This window comes from Abrus precatorius, unplaced genomic scaffold (genome assembly GCF_003935025.1).
Source record: "Abrus precatorius isolate BTA unplaced genomic scaffold, Abrus_2018 Scaffold2, whole genome shotgun sequence".
Lineage (NCBI taxonomy): Eukaryota > Viridiplantae > Streptophyta > Magnoliopsida > Fabales > Fabaceae > Abrus > Abrus precatorius.
Genome location: NW_020874362.1, coordinates 31,295,849 through 31,309,726, shown reverse-complemented (window position 1 = coordinate 31,309,726; position 13,878 = coordinate 31,295,849). Strand labels below are relative to the sequence as shown.

At 31.4% G+C, this 13,878-nt stretch overlaps 1 protein-coding gene across 1 annotated transcript; it reads left to right on the top strand.

The window, feature by feature from the left end:
* Positions 1-4,612: 4,612 nt before the first annotated feature.
* Positions 4,613-5,803, top strand: LOC113859823 (F-box protein At2g05970-like). The gene has a single exon (XM_027492503.1). It carries the CDS (start codon positions 4,613-4,615, stop codon positions 5,801-5,803), a length of 1,191 nt encoding a protein of 396 aa, XP_027348304.1.
* The last annotated feature ends 8,075 nt before the right edge of the window (positions 5,804-13,878 follow it).

Genomic DNA, 13,878 nt, shown 5'->3' with positions numbered 1-13,878 from the left:
TTAATCCCCATGCATTGCATGACGACTTTGTGCAAGTAATCCTCATCTTCCAAATTGGGTATTCTTTCTCCTCTTCGAGGTCCTTGGAGTCGCAACTGGGAGTGGTCCTATAATGCGGTTAGGGATAGTACGAGCTATCAAAAAAGTTGAGAAAATCCTAAGTTACCTTGGAAAGGAAGGGGCGAGGCTTGGAAGCGGCTACAAGGAATATTCATAGAAAGGAAGAGGGGATTAGAGGAAGTGGTGAAGGGAAGCAAAAATCAGAGTGAGAGGGAGAGCGTGTTTGCCTAGGTGGGTTTTGGAGAAAAGGTAAAAATTCACTTTAAACCAAAAAAATTCACTTAAATCAAAGAAAATTTACTTATGTGTGTCCAAGTAAATTTAATTAAATTTAAGCAAAAATGAACAAAAAGCTTTACATAGAAAATTTATGTTTTGCTTAAGTGAAATCTTATATGCTTTAGCAAAAGAAATTTTGTTTAAGTCAACTTACACAAAATAAAGTAAATTAGTATTTACTTGAGCAAAATATATTCACTTAAGTGAATAATGCAAAAATTGTTATTATTACGAAGAAAACAGACAACATGCAAGATAACACATTTGATCACAAAGTGTTTTAATATACATCTTACACAAAAATAAATAAATTAATAAATACAAATTTAATGAAGAAACAAAATAAGTATAGGCAGTTGCACAATTAAATTTGATTAAGGATTGAACCATGTGTATAATTAAGGTGTCCCTGCAAGATAAGATAAAACTATTGAAATTGAATTAAAAGAAAAGTAAGCGAATTAAATTGATGTTACATTAAGTTAAACAGTCTTATTGTTCACTATTCCATGTAATTGAATTGATTCACTAATGTGTGAAGATCATAACATTGAGATGTCGAGCAATGTACTTCAAATGAATAAGAAAATATTTGTTGATATATTTTAATAAAAATACATATATAGTTATAATAAGAAAGTTAAAATACATATATTTATTGCCATTAAAAGTTATAACATAAAAGTACTTGAGATGCTTATTGACCTTAAATTGAAGTTTTCTTCTTAATTTTTGCTTGCAGCTAAACCTAGCTTTTCAATGGCTTTAGTGATTAGGGTTCTTTGTTGTTCACGACAACTGGAGCATCATCCTTACTCTTGCCAATAGTTTGTGCTTATAAGCAAAGCTTTATGATTTGATCAGTTAAAGTGTTAATACTCTCATCCATCAACTCACAGTATTCTTATGAACTAGATATCTTAGAGGCCAACCTAATCATTTTATATGCTAGGTGATGGTATCAGAATGAATAATCCCACAACAACCTTGCATTGTCCATCTCTTAAGTTTGTATTTGTGAGGGACAACCTTGACATTATTGGCTTTAAACACTTTCAATGCATGGAAATAAAGTATGTCAAATGTAGGTGAGGAACGATCAAATGTAATTGTCTATGATCTTACTTTGTTGATGGTAGTAATGACACATTTAATCCAAGGGAGAATTTCAATCTTTTGTGACATGCAACAAAGCAAGAATAGAGCAAATTCTTGTTGGAATAATTTAAACATTGTATATGTGTAAATTTTGGCCATTTATATAAGTATTGTAGATATATCATATCGTAACATTTTTAGTTTATGATGGAGTTATACTCAAATTTTAGCTCATTGTAACACTTGTCTTCAATAACCTATTCAAAGTGTCTAAAGAACAGTTTTATGTCAACACTAGGTTTCACACAAATTTTGAAATTAAAATTTAAGTTTTCACTTATTTGAGTACTCCACATTTCAAATTTGAACACATCCTTTAGATAACATAATACAAATTTCTACCTTATTGAATAAAATGACATAATCTAAGTATTGTCTTCAACATTATATTGAATTATCAAACTTATACATGCATATTTTTTAATCTCTTAAAAGATGACTTTCTTTTTTCATCAAATTGCTAATGTGTTTTATTATATTTTGCATTAAGTGCCATGTGTATAAAACATGATGTGTCCCAGGCATTGCTTGAACAAGTGCCTTGGCGATTGCTTAATCTTAGTTTGTAAAAATCATTTAAGGTTTCTTTTATTGTATGCTTCTACAAATGTCTCAAACAATTATTGAAATAATTTTTATTTCATCATACAACAAGGCTACCCCAAAAATAACGACACTCTTACAATGGTTAAAACTTAAAAACAATGTTAAAAGCCTATTAGCCTGATTGGTCTAATATGTAGTATTAAACAACACAACTTCACCTAAAAAAACTCATCATTAATCAACAAACATATCTATAAGATGTAATTATATCATACCTTAATCAATTAAAATATTATTTTTTTCACTCCAAAAGTTATTATCCTTCCATATTTAGTTCGAAATTGTCATACTTGTTCAAGACATTCAAATACATATTTATGCTCATAAGAGATATTCATGTCGTTAAATATCCTTATGCTCATCTACTGTATATCTATGCGGAGTCACTCATAGACATTTGGCTCAATGGATAAACTTCCATAAAATTTCTTATAAGAGAAAAAATATATAAAAAAAATAAATAAAATTTCTCTATAAGTTATAAACAATTTACTTTCACAAGTTTTAAATAAGTTAAATGAGAGAACTTTTAATAACTTTAAAAAAATAGAAAAGTATGAGTTATTTCTAATGTATAAAAGAAGTTTTATTTTTTTAGAATAATAAAAGAAGTTTTATTTATTTTTTCTATTAATTTCTTTTCTTATGTACCAACTTCTCTAAGAATTTATCTAAAGAGTACCATATTTCAACTGAATTGGAAAGTTCGATTCAATTACGTTCCTAAAGAATTCAACGTGATCACTAGCTAGTTAGCTAATATGAGTATATCTAGTAAACAATCTTAATCTAATTTAGAAGTTTATATATAATGATGTATTTTATATTGTTAAATCATAATCACATTTAAAAGTCATTGTTTTTTATTGGATCTCCTTCGGACTCTATAAATTGACGAATTCAATGCAAATCACATGAAGAAAGAAATTAGAGTGTTAAATTTAAAGCAATTTTTTTTTTGTTGAATTAGATTGTTTTTAAATTTATTTTGGAAGGTCAATTCAATCAAATTCAAACTATATTTATACCTAGATATATAATTTTATTTAAAAAAATTTAACTTCTCATTTATACTTACACTAGTAATTCTTTTATACACTACAGTAATATTATCAAACTAAATGTTTAAATAATTATTTAAAAATATATTATGCCACTTATTTTAAATTTAATAAATTTTATAAATTAAAAGAATAAAATTCAAAACAAGTAATATAAAACTAAATATTAAATATAGAAAAATACATGACTTAATTAAGAAGATAGTAATATTTAATTAAAAGTATTTTTTTTTTGCTAAAAATTAAAAGTATATAATTCTACGTAAAGAGATAAATTTTAAAAAAATTTAAAATATAAAAATTCAAAATTTAATTTAACATTAAATTAAAAGTAAATACTTAATTTATAAAATACCATGATGAAAAATATATCAAAACCCAAAAGTGTTCATGTTTGATAAAACACTTAACAGAAATAGTATTTTTACAAATTATATACAGATATTAATATAATTCTATATATAAAATTTTATATTTAATTTTTATATACAAATCCTTAAATAATAAATATTCTATTATATGCAATAAAAATAAATTATAAAAGAATTTAAAAAATGACCTTTTTAAATATCTATCGAAGTCAATGAATTTAATTATTTATAACTGTTCATCGTTTAAAAGTTGGCCGAAAGATCGTTTAGATGTTGCTGTTTTATATTTTTTAAAATTGATGATTTCAAAACGACTACTAAGAAAATAATAACCATTATATATATATACACTAAAAACGGGTTTTAAAAATAGAATTCAAACAAGCTATTAATTTCATATTAAATTAAAAATAAATATTTAATCTAAAATAAAATCAGTTGAATTGACGAAAAACAAAATATTGTTTAAGAATTAGTAATAACAAATTATTCCTTGAAGTCATTGATAAATTAAAAAGAAAATACTTATTTTAAAAAATTACTTGGAATAAAACAAAAACTAACTTTTAAATACACTCTTATTTAACAAAATATTAAAAAGAATGTTATCATTTAAAATTTAGAACTTGTAAAATCAATATTTAAAAACTGAATTAAATAAAAAGTATTTTTAATTAGATTATATTAAATTTAAAATTTTATTTAAATCAATGTAAATCCAACGTGATTAAATTAGATGATATTTTATTTAAAGAGAATTTTGTAAGAGTAAAGATAAGCAAATGATATTTTAATAATAACAGTAATATCTGTTTAAACCCGTATTCTGTTTCCGTAACGCCATTCGCTGCTATTCAGGAATTTAGAAGAGTGAGGCTGGGCATATTAAAGCATTGAGAGAGACTGGATCTGCATCCACCATAATCCATGAGAGCGAGATTTGATGGAAACGGCGCTTCTTATCACATGACTGTTTTTTTCCTTTCTGTCGACAAAACTTCATCCTAGTTCCTCACAACCGATCCTCTGTACTCTCTGTACCACGCTTTGGAAGGAGGCTACTTTGTTTTCCAAGACATGACGCTAATAGAAGACAGTGGAAGTTGGTCATCTCTGCATCCGGATCTGTTGGAAATGATTTTACAAAATTTATCACTGAGAGAATATTTCAAATGTCGACAAATATGTCGATATTGGCGAGATGCAGTTGATAATGCAACAAAGAGATGTCCTCCTGCGTCTCAATTTCCATTTTTGTTGTTTCCTCACCCCTCTCCGAGCGACAGTGCCACTGTTTTGGACCTCAAACGAGACAGAGACAACCCACTTCACACAATTTCAATTGAAGATTGGGAAGGTCAATTCGACGTCCTTCAGTCACTAGAAGGATGGTTGATGTTTTTCAAAATTTGTTCCGCGGAAATTATTAATAGAATGATTTCCGTTTTTCTCAATCCAATATCTGGTGAAAAATACCAGTTTCCACCGTTGTCAGTAGGCCGCTATTTTAATCCTCTTTTTGTTAAAGTTACGTTCACTTCCAGGCCTGGTTCTCCAGATTTTCTTGTGGCGATCTTACTTACAAATCTGCGGAAAAATCCGCTTCGGCAACAGCTAGCTTATTGCAAGGTCAGTGACACGTCCTGGACTCTTATTGAAACGGATAGATCATCTTGTTTCCATGAAATCGTAATGGTTGGTTTGAAATTATATGCTATTGATGCATTCAAATCAGAGTGTTTGACCGTTTTTAATCTAGGAGATCTCAATGACATTACATGTGAAAGACTAGTTATGGTTGATTCAAAACTAATTGTGAAGGTTCCTCGCCATCTGGATGATCATAATGATCTTCTTCACTATTGTGATGACCTTGAGACATGTTGGTTGGTAAGGGACAGTGAAGAAGTCTTGTTAGTTATTTGTCATATGAATTTCGTGACTGACAAGGACGGCAAATACTTGATTCATGCGAAAGGATTTCGCATCTTTAAGCTGGACATGAGTGGCCCTCGTTGGATAGAGCTTCATAGCTTGAATGATCGTGTCTTGTTAATGGATTCCGACAGTATTCAACTTATGTCTACTAAGGACCTTGATCTTCCAGGCAATGGTGTTTTATTCTGTTTTAATAACACGCTTAGTTCATCATTTGAAAAGCGTAATCTTGGAGTCTTCTCTCTAAAGGACAAGAAAACTACTCTGATTCGCTTCAATCTCCCTTCACAAGCATCAGGTCGATGTCTGTGGTTCAGTCCTCGTCCTTGATATTACCTTCGGTGTTGAGTGGAGTTTTTGTTTGTTCAATTCTTTTTGTTACATTTGCGGGTTAGGCATTTTGCAAGTGAGACTTTGCTTAGGCATCAATTTTTTCATATATCAAATTATTTAAATTTTGTCGAACTAAATATAATTTTAATTTATATATTAGCTCCTGAATTATTTTTTATTTCCAATTCTTTTAGTCACTAATAACATAATTAGTAAGAAGTTTGTCCACGTTGATTTTTTTGTTAAGTCAAGTTAGAAACTAAAAATATTAGATTAGAAAAAATAGTAACGAAGAGTAAAAAGAATAGAGTTTAAAATTAAAATTTTATAAAAATATTAAAATCTCATTTATTCAGTACTTTAGATAGCAGTTATGAGTGAACCGCTCTTAGAAGCTGGACCAAAGAGAGCAATTAACAGTTAACCGCTCTCTAATTTCAAACTTATAAGAGCGGTTCATGTTTAACCATTGTCTTAAGTGTACTTCTGAGAGCGGTTAACCATTGTCTTAAGTGTACTTCTGAGAGCGGTTATTTGTTAAACTGCTCTCACAAGTAGACTTTGCTAAGCGGTTGTTCGAGCGGTTATTTGTTAAACTGCTCTCACAAGTAGACTTTGCTAAGCGGTTGTTCGCGGTTCACGTTTAACCACTCTTTTATGTGTACTTCTAAGAGCAGTTATTTGTTAAACCGCTCTCAGAAGTGGACTTTGCTAAGCGGTTATTCGTGAACCACTCTCCAAAGTTAAGAAACATTTTTTAATTATTTTAATAAAACTGTCATAATTTTTATTTTTAGCATATCTGGTAAAGCATATAGTATTCAGAACCAGTTCAATCCGAATATAAATTTCAAATAGAGCCTGATATACCAGAGTTTCAAAGCAATTACACATTATATTATTCAACTACAATTCATATGTACAAATTACAATCAGAGTTTACATGACAAGAGGAAAATAATCTCATATTTACACTTTTTGCCTAATGCCTTGAAAGAAAATTGTCTAAATATTGTAAAAAAAACACTAATAATCTATTGTACTTAATGTCTCCTTTAAATATCTATGGTACAAATATGCACATCACTCCTTTTGCACTTGATGAATTTTGTTGTCAAGGAAAGTTGGCATCTGCACCTTTGGAAAGTATTGAATAGAAAACAATAAAACACAAAGCTTAATTAATTAAGTCAAATAATAAGCATATGACAAACAGTTAGCATTTGTAAGATTCTTACATTAACTAGGATTACAGTTTGTCCATGCTGCAAAGCATCCGCAATGAATAGACACACATAATATCCATAGTCATCATTATTTGTTTGCTTTGGACACTGTGTGGAAGATAAAAAGAAATAAACCAACATTAACTAAGAAAGATATACAGTGCAATTATTATTTACCTGAAAATTAAAAACATATTACATGATATAGTGTTACCTGTACAATGACCCATCTTGTTTGACTCATATTTGTCCTAGAGGGATGCACTTCCCTTTCTACTCGATATGTGACAAGTATAGTGTTACCTATACAGTGACCCATCTTATTTGAGTCATCTTTATCCTAGAGGGCTGCACTTCCCCCTCTGCTCGATACATGACAAGAGCACTAACAATGGTGCATAAAAGAACTTAGATACATTTGAACCACTTAACATTAATGATAGTTGGTTGACATAAATGAATGCTTACTTATTAAATAGGTTCTACATATGTGTTCTGATCTTTAGCTGCTTGCGTAAAGGGTCCATATAATAAATAGTCTCGTTGACAGTATTGATGGCAACCAAGACCCAATGTTGCCTACCACGAGTATAAATATATGTTTAAGATTATAACAATTAAAAGTTATATGCTAAATTATAAAACATAAAGCAGAGTCTCAATTAGATTGACTTACCCAACATTATAAGGTGCAAAAATCAAGTGATCTTCACCCATATGACGCTTCAACATTTTAGCTATATGTTGATGTGGGTTCAGATTGAGCTTTTCGTCCATTTCATATGGAGATATAAATGAGAATCTATTTGTCATTGTTGTCCCATGCAAGTAAGCTTCAGACAAATATCTTATATTGCAAAAGTAGAATTGAAATGTATTATACAATGAACGTTCAAAAAGTTATAAATTGCTAAAGAATTATATAATTTGAAAATTAATTTACCGTATGTAAAGGTTAATGCTAGAGGCACTCAACCAATGTCGACGTATGACCTCTATAATGTTTTCTTTCCCCGCAATGTCACAAAACTCTTTACCTAGTGCTCAGTTGTCAATTAAATTGTAGTTGTATCAATGGCTTGATCACTTCTCACAAACAGCTTCATCATATCTAAGCATGCAACACCTTGGACTTCTACCAACTTAAGAATCTCTGATGATACACAAGCACTACTACCTTTATTGGATAGACTAGTAATGGACTCTTTTGAGTAGACTATCTCTTTCCCTAACTCTTTACTTGATGAAGGGGCAACCTAAAATATATATGTATTAATTGTAACATCTAGTCTTTCAAATTATAAAGAAGCTTGCATACATACCTTGGGTCTTAAAATGAGTAGGGAAAATGGCCAAGTAACATAAGTACCAATGACATCTTTCAAGCAAATTAGGTTTACATGTTCATTTGAGACAGGCAATGTAGACTCCTCCTCATGTCATTGCACTACCTCTAGTAAAACCTTACCATGCTCTGGAGGAAGAGTCATATTATTTAAGGAGTCCCCAACCGCTGTATGACATACTCTCCCTCTTGCAACTAGGCGAAAAGGGGTGTTCAAGTATAACAAATAGTCATAATCACCCTACGAAAATAAGTTTGTTATATTCTTTTCTAATTAAATCAAAAGTAGTAAACATTACAAGGTAAATAATGATTTAGTGGAGCTTAAATACCTCTAGAATGTCAACAAATGTAATTGGTGTGTAGCTGCCTCTTTGGTTGGTAGAAGGTGCATCTCTAGGCATTTTGGAACCAATGTTCGCTATTAGTTGCATTTGAGGAGCAATATTGAAAAGGGTGGCATACATGGTGGGGGGAAGGCAGTAGGGTTGAACGACATCTGACCTGATATGAATGGGGGCAGTCCCTGGCCCCTGTTAACTGTGTCACTACATTGGTCAAATGCGCTACTCAATGCTTCATTGTAGCCACTCAGTAGATGATGGATGTGGACATGATGGTGCTGGCCCAAATGCAAATTTTTGGGTCACCCCAAAACCTACAACCTTCACACGACCTAGATGTTCTTTTGCACCAAGTGTTTGAGAGAGTATGTCATTTCGGGTTATTGATTCAGACTCAGTGTCTAGAATGACCTATGAAAGGGTTTCCTACAATAAACATAACATAAACTTGCATGTCATTAAAGGAGAATTCAAATACAACTTTATGTATAACGAATATACTAATACATTAGCAGTAACCACTTACAAATTCATGGACCATTTTTTTGAACTCCTTCGTCATCAATGTCACCTTGTTTGTTGACCCTAGCAGCTTTCCATAAGACATGTCAAGTTACTGAGGTCAAATTAGACCCAAATGTAGCAATCTACACAAAAATCCCAAATTAAATTCTCTCATTAAAGAAAATATAAGAGTCAAAAAACTGTTACAAGGTTACATATGACACAAAATTACATACCAAATTTTGCTCTAACTTAGCATATCCCTTAATTGACCGCATGTATTTGTACGACATTCCTTTCGCCCTTACTGCATTAGCCTCACTTTCTTTCTAAAATTAGACATTCAAAAACGTACCAAATCAATAACCAACTATAAATGAAATGATAATTGAAGTAATAATGTGAGACAAATTACCTTAAAATCTTTTGTACAGGATTTGCTGATAAAGTCCATCCAGTGATCAGTGACTGTGATGAATCTCTGATACTTCTCTAGAAGATGGGGGACACGATTTTCATCTTTGTCGAAGATATGTTTTGTAATACATACAAATGTGTTTGATCCTATTGCAGTCTAGGAACCTCTATTTGTTGACAACCACTGCTACCTTCCCCTAAAGTCTTTCCTGTGTGACATGATTGTGGAATACCACATGATTCAACATTTGACAGGTATTCATTGTAAAATTCAACTGCTTCTTTTACTAAATATTGTTCAGCAATACGACCCTCTGGTCTGCTTCTATTCTTAACATACCCTTTTAAAATCTTCATATATCTTTCAGCTATTTAGTTTTGCAAAGCTGGTAATCTCCTAGGATCAATCACTTTGCTACATATTGCTTTGAAAAAGAAACATAACTTTGTGATTGCCCCGTGAATCTTTTTTGGTAGAATAGACCGTATAGCAATAGGAATTAAATCCTCTATTAAGATATGGCAATCATGAGACTTCAATCCTTTTAACTTTAGCTCCTTAAATGATACAAGACTTCAATCCTCTATAGCACGTTTCTTATTTCTCGATAGGGTACATGCTGTGGGCGGTAAAAACGTTTGCACTTCCTTCTTCACTGGAACCAAATCAGATCGTATTCCCAGCTTTACCAAGTCAAGTCTTGCATTGATGTCATCTTTCTTTTTTCCCACGATGTTCAATAATGTACCAATCACACTTTTACAAACATTTTTTTCAACATGCATAACATCAACAAAGTATCTTACGTATAAATATTTCCAGTAAGGTAACGGAAAGAAAATTGACATCTTCTTCCAACCTGCAGTTGGAATTTGTTTAGCAAAAGGTTTTTCGAATGTCGTTCTTATATGCTTAACCTCATCAAAGATTTCTTCTCCACTTTTTGAATAAGGACATCGTCGTTCTTTACAACTTTCATTAAAAGTTTTTTTCATTTTTCTGAAAGGAAAATTTTGTCCCAACCACCTAAGATGCTCTATGAAAACATTCTTGTACAGTGCTCTAATCTTAGGTAATCTTTTTTTTCATCACATATTGGACATGCACATTGATCTTTTATGCTATAACCAGAAGGATTTTCATATGGAGGAAAATCATTAATTGTTCCATACAACATTGCCTTTCATGTGAAATATTCATCTCTAAATCCATCATATACTTATATGCCATTATCCCACAACTTCAAATCTTTAATTAAAGGAGACAAGTGCACATCAATGTCATTTCTAGGTTGTTTAGGACCAGAGATTAAAAAAGAAAGCATCATATATTTCTGCTTCATGCAAAGCCATGGAGGTAAGTTATACATTATTAAAATCATGGGCCATGTACTATGGGTTCTACTTTGCATGCCATGAAGATTCATTCTATCAGTTGCTAACGCAAAACATATATTCCTTGTTTCAGTTACAAACTCTTCATATTCGTCATCAAATTTTTTCCACTGTGGAGAATCTACTGAATGCCTAAGCTTTAACTCTAATTCTACCTTCAGCATGCCAAGTCACTTGCTTTGCATTTTTTATACTGTGAAATAAACGTCTTAATCTGGATATTACTGGAAAATACCACACGACCTTTGCAGGTGTTGATTCTTTCTTTAGGTATCGTGATACATTATACTTTGGATATGACTTAGTGATGCATACTCATTTCGGAACAAAATGCAGTTATTAGGACAAACATGTATCTTTTCATGGGTCAATCCAATGGAAGCAAGTACTTGTTTAGCATCATATGTTCTCCTGTAATAAACTTAGCAAGTCTGTGAAGCTCTTATCAATCCATCCATTCGAGACTTTTAAGTTGTAAAGCTTTAAAACAGAGCTCAATCTTGTGAACTTTGTGTATCCATTGTACAATGGTGTTTCTGCATCATCTTTCAGCTTCTCAAACATCTTTGGACAATTTCTAAGATCTTCTTCAACAACATTTTGGAATTTGTTTAACATGAACACTCTCATTTATTCTAAATGTCTTTGAGTAATTGACACTTGATTCCATGTTAGTTGATGTACTTCCACCTTGTATCTCACTGTGCTTTGTCCAACAAGTATATTTTCATCTATCCCATTACACATTAGATGTTCTTCCAATTCTTCTGCATTTACTTGTAACATATTCCAACAACACTAACAAGGACAAGTAATATGTTGACAACAGTTGCATGCTTAATCACAAATCTATTAAACTCTTTGACTCTGTCTTCGTATTATTCACTTAAACAATCAGCTACCATCCAACTTCGATCCATATTTGCTCCAACTACGGTTACAATAATTACAAATGTGAATGTCTTATTAACTCTCACATAGTAGGGCCCTATCCCATTTGAGAACAAACTTTTTCATACCTTAATTAACAATTATTACTTAAATGTTGTATTTTTTACCTGACAAAATTTGGACAACATTTCGCATTAGTCTCCTAGTATACAACTTGAATGTGAGATGATTTACCTCAATCAAGCATGCATTAAGAGACAATGAGAAATGCTCCAAACTCAAATTTTGTTAAATATTAAATACAACATTATGAGAAGCAAATATTGACCAATAAATGAATAAGTTTGTTCACAAACTGTCTAACTTGGACAATTTGAGATTGAAAATAATGATTTAATAAATCATTATTTTCAATCTCAAATGAAAAACTAAGGTTTCACTCAATTTTAGATTTCATATCATACCTTACAAATTTAATCACTAACAATAATCATGCATTCATAATATTCTATAAGACAAAACATCAATTTCATTCATACACAAAGCAAATATATATAACAGGGGCAAAACAAACAACAATATCTTGTTCAATACATAAACTTATTTCAATTCCCAGAACAACATATATAACAACATGTTCCTTGCTTTCTGTTTATATTGGAAAAACAAAAAAAACACAACAAAACATGAGACTTCAATTCAGAAAATCAATTTTCACATTAATAACCTACATTAGAGTCAACCAATGTTACATTTCCACATTAATCTCTTTCATTATAATGAACCAGTGTCCTAATATCATGTTCAACAAATCCTAAAAAACTACTCTAACAATATTTCAGAGGTTAACTAACCTAAGGTTCAACCTTTTCAAATCAACTTTTACAAAATAAAAATCAATTTCATGCTCTCTGTCATGCAACAATAGTCAACATTTGAATATAATCAGTTCATACAAACACAACAACACTAACCTGAAATGAAAGAAGTTCCATTAATTTTTCGTAGTTCACCTGAAGCCAAGTATAGAGGACGGACGTTTGTAACTGTTTAACATTAATAATACAAGTGTGTTTTAGTGAACAGAGAAAATGAGAGAGTGCGAATATCCAAACATAGCTAGAAAACAAAGAAACGATTATGAATATACCTTAAAATTTTGAATGCAATGTCAACGGTGCTTGTTCTTCTGCAAAAATTTCTCAGAAAACACTGAACACAGACAAATTTGAAGTACAGACTAGGTGCGACGATAGGGATAACCAGATTAGGGCTTAGGGTTTAATTTAAAAATACAACATCTGAGAGCGGTTAAGAAATAACCATTCTCTAATCTACACCTTTCAAAGCAGTTCTACGTGTCAACTGCTCTGTAAGTTGTAAGAGCAATTTCACGTGTGAATCGCTTTCTAAATTATAGCACTTCTGAGAGCGGTTATTTAACAACCGCTCTCCAAAATACAATTACAAGAGTGGTTCCAGATAAACCACTCTCAAAAGTTCATATTAGAAAGCGGTTCCAATTGAACCACTCTCAGAAGTTAAATTTGAAGAGCGGCTAGGGTGAAACCGCTCTCTTAGTGTTTTATACAAAGCGATTTTTACTAACTGCTATTTGAGTTGGCATTCCAAAAGCCAATTTCTAGCGTAGTGATGACCGCTCTCAGAAGTCAACTTTGAAGTGCGATTATCATAAAACTGCTCTCAAAAGTCTTAGATAAAAGAGCGGTTCATAAATGACCGCTCTCAGAAAGTTTGACATCTGCGAGCAGTTTTACTATTAACTGCTCTCTTTTCTTGACTTTAGAGAGCGATTAGGCAAAGAACCACTCTCCTAATTTATTCATGTCTCAAAGCAGTTTGGCGCTTAACTGCTCTCTAAATGCTACTTCTGAGAGCGGTTAAGAGTGAAACTGTTCTCTTAGGTTAACATATGAGAGTGGTTATTTA

Bases quoted from the DNA above. Each gene is read 5' to 3' on its own strand.
- LOC113859823 (XM_027492503.1), top strand. From the start codon at position 4,613: ATGACGCTAATAGAAGACAGTGGAAGTTGGTCATCTCTGCATCCGGAT.